The 16,194-nt window shown below is 39.0% G+C and overlaps 1 protein-coding gene across 19 annotated transcripts in view; it reads right to left on the reverse strand.

Annotated features, from left to right (window-relative positions):
* The window catches only part of NRXN1 (neurexin 1), a 1,135,337-nt gene that overhangs the window by 567,216 nt on the left and 551,927 nt on the right, over nt 1–16,194 (reverse strand). For all 19 annotated transcript variants that reach the window (XM_042932252.1, XM_042932251.1, XM_042932247.1 and 16 more), the window contains 2 exons: nt 13,726–14,107; nt 12,166–12,356 (listed from right to left, as the gene is read on the reverse strand). In XM_042932252.1, the coding sequence (XP_042788186.1) occupies nt 12,166–12,356; nt 13,726–14,107 (573 nt within the window). The remainder of the gene's footprint in view (nt 1–12,165; nt 12,357–13,725; nt 14,108–16,194) is intronic.

Here is a 16,194-nt window from a genome sequence, read left to right on the forward strand (position 1 = left end):
TCTTTCCTAAGATGTTGAGTAGTTCTATATAACAATTTGGCTTCCTTTATTTTTTTTTTTCAAAATAGCTTTCCTTAACTCAAAGAAATTTTCTTTTCTTATTTCAAAATAAAAGAACATTTATTTTGGGTGGGGAAGATCGAGTGCTATACAGGGTAAGTACAGAAAAACAGCTCTTTCCTATAATAACGGCCTGTTTAATGCAGGTAAAAAAAAAATGGCACCTGTTCTCAAGTAAGAGATACAGAATAAAGAGGGTAAAGCCACCAGTGGTTTTTGGATATCTTGGAAGGACAAAATGATTCAAAGTGCACAAAAAACTTTATGGACATTGCCAAAAGTCTTCTATAATACATGAGCTTCATAAAGTCAGATAAAACTCATTTTTTTGTCAAGTACCTGAACATTTCTATATTTTTTTTTTTCAAAGGAGGAGTTCCTTCTGTGCCTGAAAGATGGAACATTCTCAATCAAGCCATCAAATCCCACTGGGATATTAGAATTCCCTAGGGCATGTCTCCAAATAATTTTTTCCCAATATTTAAATTCTTCTTAAGGAGAAATGCAAATATTTGAACAGAAATGATCAAAAAGGGGAACAAGGAGGTGTGGGCAACCTTTCCTAAAGGCTTAGACATTGGAGGGCTTTAATAATAGAATGGAATGCTGGGGCACCTGGATGGTTCAGTCAGTTAAGCATCTGACTTTGATTCAGGTCATGATCTTGTGGTTCGTGGGTTCAAGCTGCATGTTGGGCTCTGTGCTGACAGCTCAGAGCAAGGAGCCTGCTTCAGATTCTGTGTCTCCTGTCTTTCTGCTCCTCCCCTCTGCTCTCAATCTCTCTCTCTCTCTCAAAATAGACATTAATTTTTTTTAAAGTAGTATCTTTCACTCCAGACATTCAGAAGAAATTCCTTTTAATGTGCTGGCAAATATACATAGTAGTATTTAAATCCTTCTATAGATCTGGGTTCAAATTCTATTTCTAGGCCACTCACATAGCCTTTCTGATCTCCATTTTCTCATCTGTAATATGGAAACACTAACATCTCACTCATCTAACTGTAAAGATTAAGAGGCCACACTTATGAAAATGAGTATCAAAATTCAAGTCCTAGCTGAAGTGTCAACACAATAGATATGATAATGTGAGGGGGAGGGGATGGGGGGAAAGTTACAAACAGAGGGAAGGAGGCAAACCCTAAGAGATTCTTAAATAGAACAAACTAAGGGTTGAAGGGGGGTGGGGGAGAGGGGAAAGTGGGTGATGGGCATTGAGGAGGGCACTTGTTGGGATGAGCACTGGGTGTTGTATGGAAACCAACCTGACAATAAATTATATTTAAAAAAAAGATAATGTGAGCCTGAGACAGATGGCCAGATGCAAAATTTACAAAGGAATGATAAAATACTGATTCTCAGTCCTTGAATCCCTCAGTTATACCAAGGACAAAATAATAATAATAATAATAATAATAATAATAATAATAATGAAGGAGAAGAAGTAGCAGTCAGAATTTGGAAAGAAAGACGTCTGAGATTGCTCTGTGTAGTAAGCACTACTGGCCCCCAAAGGGGGACTATATTCTAGCCCCAAGCTAGACAGAAGGCTTTCAGTTCTCCTGAAAAATCTGCTTTGAGTTTCCCACAGTTGAGGTGATACAGGACTGGTACCTGCAATATTAAGAAAGCTCTAAACAGCCTGTGGCGGCAGGGTAGAAATGAGAGCAGTGGGAATGGGCTGTACTTCCAGGGCTGAGGAGTAAAGGAAGCATGAAAACTCCTCATGGGTGGTTGTGGGCCCCATGTGTAATGAGAGCAAGCCAGGCAGGGCTGCCTGGAGACAGAATGGACCCTGGGAGTAGGAGCTTGTGTGGAATGAACAGAAGGCATGACCGCTCCACAGGGGTTAAGGCCAGGAGGTTCTGGAAGAGGGGCCCTGGATGAAACCAGGCAAGCAGTGCTAACGAAGTGAATAAGAGATGTGCACCAGGCCAGTTCAGACTTCAGCTGATGTCCCTAGTCAACAAGCTGTGAGAAGATAACAGTGGGAAGGGACAGAGCTGAACACGCCCCCTGTCCTGCCTGTGACTGGCCAAAGCAGGTGGCAGCCCCTATTTTCAGTTTTGATTAATAACTCAGATTGGCCACTTTTAAAAACTTTGAGTTAAAATTATGTTTTATAGTGTAAAATGATTATAGAATTGTCTTAACAGTGAGCCCAAACATTTCTTCTAAGCCCGTATATACACAATACAAGACATTTTGAAGTGATGGCTTGCGGTAAAAGATAATATGTAGCTTGATTGTATTTGAACATGATGCTTATTAAATTTAATGATTTCACATTTAAGCCCTTAACAAAGTGTCTGACACATAGGTACTCAATAAATGACATTATTTATTAAGTTACTAATTATGATGATGATGACACTAATGAAGGCATTTTATTATGATGCATCTCTGAACAGAGAACAAAGACAGATGCCAGGCCAGTAGACAGTGTCTCTTGCAACAACACTCAGTTTTGCATATAACTCTGTTGTTGTCCATGATTCAAACTTGTTTCTGAGCAAAAGTACAGATAATCGTATCCCAGACCATCAAGTTTCTCAAAAATAGATGGAACCATGCGTGTCAAATTTATAAATGCCAAAGGTCTACTGTGTTAGAGATAACAGTACATTAGTACACGACCTTAAAGTGCTCAGAGAAGTCTTTTTATAGTCCTGAAGCTTCCAAGGGGAACCAGTGGCAGGAAATCAAAGCAGTGTGCTTGATGGAGGGGGGTGGCAGGTCGGGGCAGGGGAGGGAGGGGAGCCTCATGCAGCCTGTCTAAGAATGTTAATAAGCAAACTATAAGAAAGCTGGAAAAAGTGGCCTAAATATTGTCAACGCCTGTCACATCCAGGTGGACCTTACGAGTCCCCTCCTTGCAAACCCTCGAGCTTCAAAGAACATTTTGGCTGATCTTGAGCACTATGATAAGAATTGAGATCTCATAAGTGGAGTATTTATAATAGTGCATGGCATATGATAAGCTCTCAGAAACAGGTTAAAATAATTATTATAGCTATTTAATATCACTATAATTATTATTTAGGCGAGATGTTTAATCTCTCCAAACCTTACCTTAGTTTCATCATCTGTTACATGGAGCCAAGTACAGCGACCTCACCAGTTTGTCATGAAAAGTAAAGAGATAATCTACTAAGATAAATCTCTTAGCTAATGCTTAGCAAAGGGTACAAGATGATTGAGAGAGTAGTGAGGTACCTTGCCTAAGGACACACATAAAATAAATAGTAGGGATGCTATTTCACGTAAGTCGGTCTGACCCCAAAGCCTGGGTCCTTAATTACAAAGCTATATTGCTTCTTGTTTATCCTCAAGAAAAACCACAATAATTAATTGTGAAGGTCAAGAAAGGGCCCCTTTTAAGAGCAGAAACAGAAAACCACATTACTGTGGCATTAACAAGAAAGGCTGGTTGACCTAATGCAGTTCCAAAGTAATAATGGAAGTACCTTCCTGTGTGTGAAAATACTGGGCCAACAGCAGCATGGTGCCATTAAAAAATGTGCTTTCATACAAGAGTAAAGATGGCAGAATTGGCTCTGAAGCATCTTTACAGTAGTGGGGGATAACTTTGTACTAAGCCCACCTAACTTTCCAGTCTATTCCAATTTTGAACCATGGCTCAAGAGGAATTGTTCAGGATCAAGGGGAGAAACTAGTTTTCCTTTGGGTCACAGAAAAAGATGGCTGGATCTGCATTATTACTAAACCCTAACTAAATAGAACAACCACTGAAAATAACAGTGATATTTACTTTTGAGATCTATAATGAACACATGTAATATTACCTACAAGTCAGCCATGGCCTCTCTGTCCTTTATAGATCTAGAGGAGCCTGATTTAAATCTTTCCAATTCCACAGAGGATAAAAATCTAGCATTCTCCTTCCCTTGTGTTTCCCCAAGATCTAGTGAGCCTGTGACTTCTGCTTCTGCCTTTTGTATCCCATGTGCTGTGCTGACCCCAGATCAACATAGTCTCTCTCCACCCACAGAATAATTTTGTGCACCCAAGCATTTATAAATTTAGTCATCTGAACATTTTGGTACCATGCAATGCCCTGTTATCTACCATCTCGATGGCTGTAGCCCCCACCCCTAACCCAGAGCAAGGCAGACACACCAACTTGATTTTTGCATAGCAGATTACAGACCACCTTTAAAAGCTACAGGGTGACCTACACCTACAGGGTGACCCTGCCTCCTACTATCCCCCATTCTGGTCATAGGAAGCACATATATTCCAACCAACCTTACTCTCTAAGAATTTGGCGCTATGGCTCCTAAACTCAAGTGAGTCTCTCATCAGTATTTGAACGCCAAAGGTGAAAATCCAGGTCTGGGGAGTCCCTTTTCCAATGTCTATGAAAACACGGAAAGCCAGTGCACAGAGAGGGAGAATAACAACGCCAACGCCTTGTTGGAAAGTTACGAGAAGACATCTCACAGCCCCTGTGGAGACCATGAGAGTGAAGATGCTGGCTTGGTGCTGACAGGTTTCCCAAATGGGGCTCTCATGAAGTCTAGCTTTAAACTTCCTCTTTCTTGTCCTTGGGTTCCTTGAATGACACACTTTGACTAACTTTCCTTTTTTTTCACTGAATTAGTGAATAGTGAATTATGTTTGTTTTTTTTTTTTTATTTACCTCCAAAGACCTTTGTTGAAGTCTCCCTTCAGGAAAAAAAAAAAAAAAAGAAAAAGAAAAAAGAAAAAGAAAGAAAGAAAGAAAGAGAAAGAAAAGAAAGAAAAGAAAAGAAAAATAAAAGAGGTTGGCCCACGAAAACTCTAAAGACTCAAGTACTTCATCAGTGACAAAGATGTTGCCAAACTTATTCGACTTTTAAGAAGACATCTCAGCTTCATCCCTGGCCTGGGATATACTGGAGATATACTGGATAATACTGGAGAGAGACAAGTATTGAAGGCCTAGCTACAATGAGGCTGAGGTCTTGTGAGCATTATCTGATCCCTAAGAACCCACCGCACCACCTATAGGTACTTTCTCCTCTACAGCATAAATGTCACCAGCTGTAGAGCTTGTCTAATTGCTGTCCTGTTGGGACATGATAAACTGGCACCTTGTCCAAAAGGCATTTTTGAACTGGATTCAGATTTCCAGGAGCCCATGCTTTGCCATGGGAGGACTGAGGAAGGCTATTTCTCCTGGAAAATGACCTCCTCACAGTTATTCCAAGCACACAAGCCAAGGCCTGTGGCTGTTAGAGCTCAATCAGTGTCAGAGGTGAGCAAAAACCAGCATCAGGAATTCAAGCACCTATATTACCTGCCCCAAAGCAACTACAGGTTGGAAGGGTTAGGGTGTTTAAGGTTGTACCAGAAATAAAAAGCAAATAGGTGATCCCTACACCACTAGTCTCCAGCTTGCGTGATGGTCAACCACATGAAGAGTGTTCTCCAGTAAGTCCAAAGAAGTTATCAGATTTCTTTTCAGCATGTTGCTCGAGGCTTTCGCTTGCAGTCAACTGAGTTGCTATGAACAATAAAACTCATCTTCCCTGGCCTGTTGTAAAAAGTGTTAAACTGGGAATTAGAAGACCAGATCTAGAAACACTAATTATCTGTATGGCGGTGCTGGCACTTCTCCCCTGAGCATACTTCTCTCATCTGTAAAAGAAACGAGTCAGACCAGATTGTCTCCAAGATTACTTTGAGCTCTAAGTTCCTATGATCCTAATGGTGAGAAGATAAACTTCAGATAATAGATGTAGAGGGAAGAGAAAAACCTAAACAGAAAATCTATGCCCAATGTAGATGAGGTACCAAAACAGGTACAATGAGTTGAGGAATACAAAAGAAAGAAGACAGAATTGTTGACAGGGAATACAGAACTTTAATTCTGTTCACTTATGGAAGCTGGCCCAAGGATTCTAGGGAAGAAGATGGAGGGACTTCCACACTCAAGGTCAGACAGCAGGTCCAAGACAGCTGGGCATGGAGGGGGGAGACGTCCCACTGGAAGTGGGAGTGAGACTGAAACAATGACAAAGGCCTTGCAGGAAAGAGATCAGATTGAGACTGAATTTTGCCATGCCTGATTTCTGCCAAGCCTGATTTCAGGGGAGAGGTCAGGAGACAATCACTTCACATGTCTAATGGTCTTTTCATTCTCCTATGGGAAATGGAGTAATCGAAATGTCAGGTCTTACTTTTACATACTCGGAGACTGACTATCTCTGTTCTGTACTGTGATGATTGCCTCCAAAGTGGTCTCTTTCCCCCAGGTGGAGCCCATCCTCTGCATCCAAGCCAAAGGAATGACTGTAAAATGCACCATGAACTACACTCCTGCTTAAAACCCCTAAATTCCCTGCTCCTCAACTCTGGCATGACACTCGGGCCCTTCTGAATAAGCAAATCACCTACCTTCTTCCTAAGAAGCTCAGAGAGCCTTCCAGCCCATGACTTCTTCCCAGGGATCATCTTTGAAATTCAGGTTTTATGCCAATGCAAATCTAGCTCTGTGTTTATAGCTACTTGGCCTGAAGAAGGGAGCCTGACCAAAACAGCAGGGCAAAAGTCAATGAACTTGTTTTCTAGAAAGGTCACTCACTGTATGAGATCCCATCTTTTGGAATTTGAAAGTGAGATGAAGAGACAGGGATAGACAAGGTGGTAATGCACACAGGAACAAAAGCAATAGGTTGAAGCCATGAGGCAGAAGTCAAGAGTAGGAGAAGCCAGGGAGCAGAGACAGAAAATATCTAAGTGGGAATAGACCCGGTAGAGAAAGGATCGGTGGGAGAGCATGGAATTGGGGAGCGGTAGATATTCATGTCCAAGGGAACATCCAGGAGGGTTGCTCTTGAGATTCCAGTATGATTATCAGAACAAAGTTCTTATTCTCTATGCTGCCTCATTGTTCAGCAGTTGAAAGGATTTCTTGTCTCTCTTCCTAATGGATCCTTAAAATATTCTCCCATTAACTAAAGTAATGTGACTAAATCTCTGCTCCTTTTAAATAAATTAAAAAAAAAAGAGAGTTCCAATAAAGACAGCTTAACCAACAGGACAACAGGAGCTTGCCTCCAGTTTCAGCGCTATCTCCTACTTTAAGGCTAAGCTCAAAGTTGGACTCTTCTCTAAAAGTTTCTTTTCAAGTACATTATCAGGGCAAGGCAAGCCAGCAATCAGATGTCATATGGGCTGAACATACAAAGCCCAGGTATGTTTATTTATTTATTTAAAAAAAATTTTTTTTAACGTTTATTTATTTTTGAGACAGGGAGAGACGGCATGAACGGGGGAGGGTCAGAGAGACAGGGAGACACAGAATCAGAAACAGGCTCCAGGCTCTGAGCTGTCAGCACAGAGCCTGATGTGGGGCTCAAACTCACGGACCGCGAGATCATGACCTGAGCCGAAATCGGATGCTTAACCGACTGAGCCACCCAGGCGCCCCAGCCCGGGTATGTTTAAATATGATCAGGACTTGGGAATAAAATCGGATCACTAAAGAACGGAAGTGATGATATGTCAAATGGCAACATTAAAGGGTAGAGAAGGGGGGACATGTGTTATATTCAGGATTGCAGAGGGTAGGTAGCTGAGTGAGAGAGACTGGTATGTGATCAAGATGAAAAGAACAAGAATACTATTCATCTTCAATCTTTGCTTAGAGAATGAATATATTTGAAAGGAAAGCCCTGGTTGGGTTGTCTGTGATTATGGAAACTTTTAGTGGCTTGGTAGCAGAATAAACAATAGCAGGTGGCTGCTTTCAAAGTAAGATTTAAAGAAGAATATCAAGAAGGTTAAAAAATAATGGTCAAAAGGAGGGAAGAGACAAGACTGGAAGACAGAGGGAAAGCTTGCTCAAAACCCTGGGGTGGAAGGCGGGGGGGGGGGGGGGGGCAAGGAATCAGAGTGTGAGTGGAAGAACAAAGGGCTGACTCTGCCTGGGCTGACCTAGATGGGGTCTATAGGTGAATTATTCACTTGTAAGTAGTTTGCTAAGTGGCCACCTGAGGGCACTGTATTCACTGCACCTTGAATTTTTTTTTTCCCTTATCAAGTAAATTATCCTCAATTTGCTCAAGAATAAATTTAATGCCTTAGAGAAGGGTACCCATGGAAGATGGGGGCCAAAGACAGTCCTTCCTCCCTATCTTTGTTCTTGAACTAGATTAATGAATGAACAAGGCTGACCTTAATTCAAATACCCGGGTTAACCATAAGGATGAAATAAAATAAATCATTTAAATCTATTTAGTGTTTAGTAGAAAGTCAATAAATATTAGCTCCTTCCCATATACATACATACGCAAACATACAAATTTGCCGAAGACAGAACATACAGAGGAATTACACAAACCGTTTATCTCTCTAAAGGGGGCAGGACTCAGAAGTCCCACAATGAATGTGCAGCTGTGCTAGGAAATCAATGCAGAGAGCAAATTTATGCTGCTCTTTTCATTGCATGTTGCAGCTTGTACATAATAGCCAGAGGGAATAGAATACAAACAGCTGGGAAATAAAGATGAAAGCAAAACTGTATCAGCAGGGAGAGACACAGAACCCCCTGAGAACTCAGCAGTGTCACGAAAGATAATTTGAACAAGGTCACCTGCACGGAATTCCTCTTCTCAGAAAAAAGATCATTAGACTCCCGCCCATTGCTGACCATCTCCATCTGAGTCAAGGTGGGGAATGGGATAAAGAGTCCCTAGCTTGCAAATTTATACATTAAATTTCTGTCTATATAAATCAGAGTTGTGGATAAAAGCATCATTATTATCAGTGCCCAAAATATTATTATTAGATGGTTGAAAACAAAGAATTTGTGCTTCCTCACGCAAGAGGACTCTTGAGGTTTTCCCCCAACCTCAGTCCCATAAGGCAGGTTTTGCGGCCTGATGCTGCCCTCTAGTGTCTTTTTATGGTATGGTAACGCGAGAAATAACTTCCAAGAACCCTGAAGGAATCAACACCTCTTTGACCCAGGCCTGATAAAGCAAAACAAAACAAAAGTAAAAATCCTAAAATAAAAACAAAACCAGGATTTGTACTAAACTCAAAAATGAGTTAAATTTTGCTTCAACGTAGACACTGCATTCTTTGAGGGTTCTGAAATAAATGGTATCAAGATTAGTGAGTGCTCTTCAAAAATAAAGACACTTGCCATTTCCTACACTTTACTCTCGAATGGTTACTGCTTCAGTCTGTCTGAGGCATGATCCAGAAACTTGCATTTCGTGAACCCTGTCACATGGTTCTAATGTGGAGCTGGTTGAACTCACTTTGAGAAGAACTAAAGATTATGGCAGTGACTTTAAGCGGAGTATAGAATAAATATGATAATTTTCTTACAATTCTGTAAGGGCAAAATATACATGGAATAAAAATCATCAACCAAAATAGGTCACCCTTCATTTTTCCTGTATTTAGAATGCCTGAATTCTACATGACTAGCATGCTAAGAAAAACAATGCTGTTCAGTTCAGAGTGAAGAGTTCATGCGGATGGTCTCCTAAATCAATCAGCCCACCTCCAATTCCAGTGGGCATCCAGGTGGAGAAGAGAAAATGCTTAGTTGTTTTACTCATTCTTCAACAATACCTTCCTCTAAAGCTCTTCCTGGTGCCACCAGATTAGTTTTAATGGCCTGATATGGCTGTAGGCATCCTGTTCTTCTCTGTCCTGTAAATGCCCCACGTCAAACTTCCCCATGGAACAGAAAGCTTTCCATTATAGGAACACTTTCTTCCTCTTCAAAACTGCCCTCTCCCTTCTTTGCACAGAGTAAATGTTCTGTCAATATTTCTCATCTGACCAGTGCCTCTCACCACACATACCAAAAGGTGGTAATGACAGAAGCTAGGAATTGTGTCATTACATGACCAAGCTCTCTTCTTAAGCCCCTTCTAGTCAGTGGCACACATGGCAAGAGAGCTTCCTTGGGGTTATCGTTGCCATTGGATCACACATTCAATTTACAAGCCCACAGCTTTGGCTTTTAATTTTTATGTTTTAATTTCCGGGACTTGCTTTCACTTTTTGGCATAGTCTGATAAATGTGTAAACACATAGGAACTTCACAAAGTAAAGGGGTGTAGTCATTGATATAGAATCTCTATTCACCTGGGGAATTCACTTCAAATTTAAATAATGGGGTATTTTAAAGGCAAATGCACTCAATCAGAATTCAATACTTAGTATCTTAATGTAATATAAAATGCTACTTTGAATTCATAGTTTTATTTTTTGTATTGTGGCTAAAGCCTTTCTTACATTCAGAATCATGAAACATTCAATGTTTTAATAAAAATAGGTCCTGATGGTTAGTTAGATTTGTAAAGGTCCCCTCCAACACCAGAAAGAATCCTATACCACAGCCTTCTATTACCCTCACTTCCATTTTTAATGAGCATTAAACAAATATTTACCTCAGGAAACTGTCCTAATTGTCCAATAAGATATAGCACATTGCCTTGCACTACTTCTCTATACCCCAAATGTTTATGTAGGTCTGTGCATGTCATATACTTCAATCAGCCATGAACTGCTTCTTTTCCAGCCACTTTAGCATCCCACACAGTTTCTAGCGACATCCATTTATGCTAACTGAGGTCTCCCTCTCCACAAACAGGACGCCATTTTGGTTTAGCTTTGGTGGCTGGCATGGCCAGCACATTGAATGTCACAATCTCTTCCTTTCCCTTGACAATTACCACCTGAACCCACTGTGTAAAACAGGAGTACTCATTAAATAGGAAAATATGGAAAACTCATTCCATTCACTTTAGTCAGAGAGAAGAAAGATAAAGAGCTTTAGCCTGTTAAACAGCATTTCTTTTGAATCTCATTTTCCTTTCTGAGCTAAGCTATTACATGTGTGGACACAAACAGGATCGCTTTGAAGTTAACAAGAGGCCCACTCTGAAAGAAGGAAGACAGCCATTATCACACATTTTATGCGTTGGATAAATATATTCCTGGGATTGTAAATATATTCTGCAATTATAGGACATGAAATACTTTTCTTTCTTCTTTCGCCCTATATGGAAAGACCATTTTTCTCTAGAAAGGGTTCTGTTGGATTTTCTCTTTCCAGTTCTCTAACTTCCCCGTGTATTTACCTTGTGAGTCAAAGGAAAAGAACCCATCAATATAAATGAACAGCTCTTGTCAAGCAAAAATGTGACCACAATGATCCCTCCGGGGCTTTGGGATGCATCAGGGTAGAGGGGCAATGCAGGGGGCTTACGTCAGAAATGGGGCGGGGGTGGGGTATATTTACTCTACTGTGGCTGTTGTTTCATCCCTGGGCAAGCCATTCAAAGCTCAGATTTCCTACATTCATAATAAAATGCTAATAATACCTCGTCCAGTGCTTGTTGCAGTATTAACAAGATGGCATGTATGGATATATTCTTAGTGAATAACAAAGGCCCACTCAAATAGAAACTTCTGTTATTTTTTTCTGTTACTGACATGTTTTCTAAGCATTTGTCTTGCTCACTTGAGAAAGCGAGTATCGATAGGGAAGGACAAAGTCTGTTAAACTTTTTTAGCAGCTGGTGAAAGAAACATTCCTATTAGTGTGTGCTTGTGTGTGTATGTGCGTATGTGTGTGTGTACGGGTAGGACGGGGCAAATTCACTGTTGGAGACACAAGGGTGTAAGCCAGGCTCAGACCCCTGTTGGTCAGACGGTGTGTAAGTCTAGGAACTCTCACCAATGAAAGAAAACTAATAAGTTCTAGAAGACACTCCTTAGGAATCTAGTTACTTGACCCTAAATCCATTAAAAACTGTAGGGACTAAAGAAGCTTGCAAACAACTTACTTGTCTTTATAATATCAAGACTAAGAACATGTTTTCTCTTTAAATTTTAATCATGCATGCATTCTTAAAGATTGCATTTTTTGAGCTATTAAATATACATATGTTTCTGCCACATTAAAGGGGAGCACAAGCTTGTATGTTGTATTATTAATTATGTGTTGGAAATAAAACTCTGATCACTCTTGGCAAACAGTAGATACACACACTCCAAAACAAAGGATTCGTCATGTGAGTGGAGACCATGTGGGTTCATGCCTGTTACTCCGACGCAGTGTGAACTTACTTTTAAGGTCCAAGTTCCTGGCTCCCGCAGTGATTTGTGTTGTGATTTTCGTGTCAATTTTGACAGTGTGGAGATTGCTGGTGTCCCTTGATATCATCACATTGTGCCACTGATTGTCATTGAGAGGTTTATTTGAGCTCCCTTTGATAAGGTTAGCACCATTTCCCAAATCAAACACATAATGTAAGTACCTGGGAAAAAAGCAAAGGTGAGGAAATGTCATCACTTTTTGAATTTTTGATGGAGTCAAATTGGATATTACAAATGGAGATCTTTTTTTTTTAATGTGGTTCCATTCTTGTTAGAAATCTGAGTGAGCTGTACATAGGCTCAGCTAACAAGAAGGTAAGAAACACTACTGTTTTAGCAAGGAGGATTATTCATTGTCTGCATGAAAATAGTGAAAATTATTTTCAAAATCATGGTCTACATCTCACTTTATGACATTGGAAGGTCAATACCTTTCGCTACTCATTCTCTATTTCCACCTACACCCCATCTTTTGCCAGTTTCTTGTACCTGCTTTTCCTTCATCTTAAATGCCTGTTTTTTAGATGGGAAATGTGCATTCACCCTTCAAGACTCAGCTCTGATATCCACCCCCTCCCTCATACATTTTCTTGATTTCCTAAAAGACTGTCCTGACCTTAGCACATGATCATCTGAGGCAACTTTTCATAATGCTTCTCTGCGATGTTTATGTGTTCACCTATATTTCGTAGGGTTGCATGTTACATGTGTGGCTCCAGTTTGGTAGAATCTTAGATGTGCACAGAAGTGGTATATATATATATTATATATATATTACATATATTATATAATATATGTATATATATGTACATATATATGTATATATGTATATATATTATATATGTGTATATATATTATATACATATATAAAATATGTATATATATTATATACATATATATGTGTGTATTATATATATATATATATATATATATATATATATATATATATAAAATTAGTGCCAGGTATACTCTCTTGCCCATTGTAGATATGCTATAATGTTCACTGATTGAATGAATGAATACTCAAATCACTTAAAACACATCATATTTTCCTCACCATTTCAAGGAAATTTCACAAAAATCTTTCCTTCTAAATTCTTCAAGGAATTCTGATATAGAATGAAATTTGAGTTAAATGGATTTTATGAAATTGAAGTTATCTGATTACTTATTTTAGGTGTTTAATTAGCACAAATTTTTATACATTTGTAGAAATGCTTTTGTAGAATTACAGTGTGCATAGTAAGGAAACCCACATTTGAAGCATAAGATTCATGGAATGCCTATCATAATTAGAACTCAATGTTATTTGTACCTCATGTATGAAAGTGTAGGTATAGAAGACTACTGATTTCCTATTAACTTTACAAGATATCCAAGAAGTGATTTGAACAAATATATTTAAGCCATTCTTCCACAGTCTTGCCTGCTACCTTAGAAATGAACACATCTGTTTAATGTATATTTTTGGTTATCAAGGTCAATTTTGCAAATTTTTATTTATTTGTCATTGAACTCACATATACTCACCCTTTAACTAATTCGACCACAATAAAGTCATTTCCATCCCCACTATTATATAGTATTAGTCCATCTAGGGATGTTGTCTTGAACTGGAAAAAAAGGTGCATAGAAGTGTAGGCTTGCAATGTAGCTAAGGCAACATAACTTGATTTGGTCTTGAAGGTGACAGGGTCTGCTATGATGTTCCTGAAGCCAAATCTGGCATTGAGCTCACAGTAATCTATGTCACCATTTTTACACAAGTCAATGTATGCCATTCCATTAAATGTCAGGCTTTGCAGGTGTCCAATGAAGTTGGAGGGGACAGAAGACAGATACCGACGTTCCGTGATGATGCCAGTCTCTATGTTATGAAACTCCAGCCTCGTGTGATCGCCTGCCATTTGACCTGAAAGGTCAATAATAATAATGTATTATTATTTTTCTGTATCTGAAAGAAACTCCCAACTTTAGACTTCCATGGCGATATCACATTTTAAAATACAAGGATCCAAATACCTTTTGACATTCAGTTACATATGGTAAAAACATAGCAATGGTATTAAAGGGTAAGGCTGGATACTTAATAAAACTTTCTTAGGTCAGGATTTAATCTTTGTCCAAATCGTAGCCTTAACAAAAATCACCTTCATTAGGCAAAATTACACAATTTTTTTAAAGTAGAGGAAAGAAATAAAGGAAGCAAGAAATAAAGAAAGAACAGGAAAGAGGGAAGGAGAGAGAAAGGAAAAGAAAAAGGAAGGAAGGACTGAAGAAAGGAAGGGAGGGAAGAACAAGGGAATAAAGAAGAAAGGAAGAAGGAAGGAAGGAAGGAAGGAAGGAAGGAAGGAAGGAAGGAAGGAAGAAAAGATAGATGGAAGGAAAGGAGAGGGAAGAATTAAGGGCAATGACTGTCCTAAATTGTTCCATCCAACATTGATACATCCCAGCTTCATGGTTACATGTTTTTCTTAAAGAAATGCTCTTAAAGAAAAAAAAAATGACTCTATATTTTCCTATACCCAATAGAAAAAATGAAGGGCTGCTGACTATTCTTTCAACAGTGAACCATAAAAATGTGTTCAAAATTAAATATGCACTTTTCACCTCCTCTTTTCTGTGCTGAACAATTCCCACAGTCTTCACTAGAACTAGCCTCCTGGCCACTCTAGAGTTTCTGTTGATCTCTTCTGGACCCACGCCATTTTCCACTTATGTTTTGGATACCTAAACTGGGCACACTCTACCAAATCAAGGCATGCCCAATTTTGAGACTATGAGTAAAATCAGCCCTGAAGTACAATCTTTTTTAAACACCCTAGTGTCAGATTTGGTTGCAGATTTATTTATTGATTGACTTTTCAATTCAGTCTCCATGCTTCTCCATTCCACTAAATTCTTCTGTCAATCCCATGAAAACCCAACCCAATCCCGTCTTTACCTCTAGAGTGATAACTGTACCTACCTACATACCACTGAAGGGAAGATAAACAAAGATGTGAACTTGTTTTCCAGTGTACAACATAAAGTACTCTTAGCATTGCTAGTAATTCTCTCCTAGCATCTTGCTCTTGTCCAATTAAATTGTCATTTGCTTTCTTCTAAAACTCGAAAAGGTCATTCAAATTGCAATCAAGTTCTTCCAGGTGCTAGATTCACTACTCAATTTGGCATAATTGGAAAATTTATCGAGCTTACCATATCCTGTCATCCATGATATTAATGAAAATATTAATTAGAGCTAATCCCAGGATCAGCCCCTGAGAAAATGCACTGAACCTTCTTCCCGGGTGTAATGAAGATTGAACAACCATCTATGCGGCCCTCCTTCAACCAACTTGACAGATTTTCATGTCTTCAATCAAGACAGTAAAATATTGGCTGGCATTTTGAGGAAATGCCAGTAAGTGAAATATAAAAGGCATATTTTTTTTCTTGTGCAAGAAAAACTTCTACATACATAATTGATTTTGATGCTTATAAACTCATTGGTGTAAAAAATTCTCCCGTGAGCTGTACTTAATTCTGCTTAATTTGTACACCTCTTTACTAGTTCTTGATCCTGGTAACAGCATTCTTGCCATACCCTTGACATGCTCTCTTTTTGGACTTTTTTTTTTTTTCTGATTCTATCTCTACAAACTTTTTTTAAATATAAAATATACCACTGTAAATATCTCGTTTCCTTCCTCCTCCCCACTATGCCTACTGCTCATCTTTTGGATGCAAAAATACTATTAAATCCTTAGCATTACTGGTTTCTAGTATGACATCATTTCTCTCTCCTTCTTTAGTGTTTTGTTCAATGACCTCAATGCTAGTCCTTGGGGAACTACTTACTTGGTAGCAAATAAAGTGAGTCTTAAATAATTTTCAAATATCACACCAGAAACATTGAATTAATAAGCTGTACAAAGGAAGACTATAAAAAGCTAAAAAAAAAATCACTTGGGTTTACATACTTCCTTGTGTTGATTTTTTTAATCTTTTTCATTA

The sequence above is a fragment of the Panthera leo genome, chromosome A3 (genome assembly GCF_018350215.1).
Source record: "Panthera leo isolate Ple1 chromosome A3, P.leo_Ple1_pat1.1, whole genome shotgun sequence".
Classification (NCBI taxonomy): Eukaryota; Metazoa; Chordata; class Mammalia; order Carnivora; family Felidae; genus Panthera; species Panthera leo.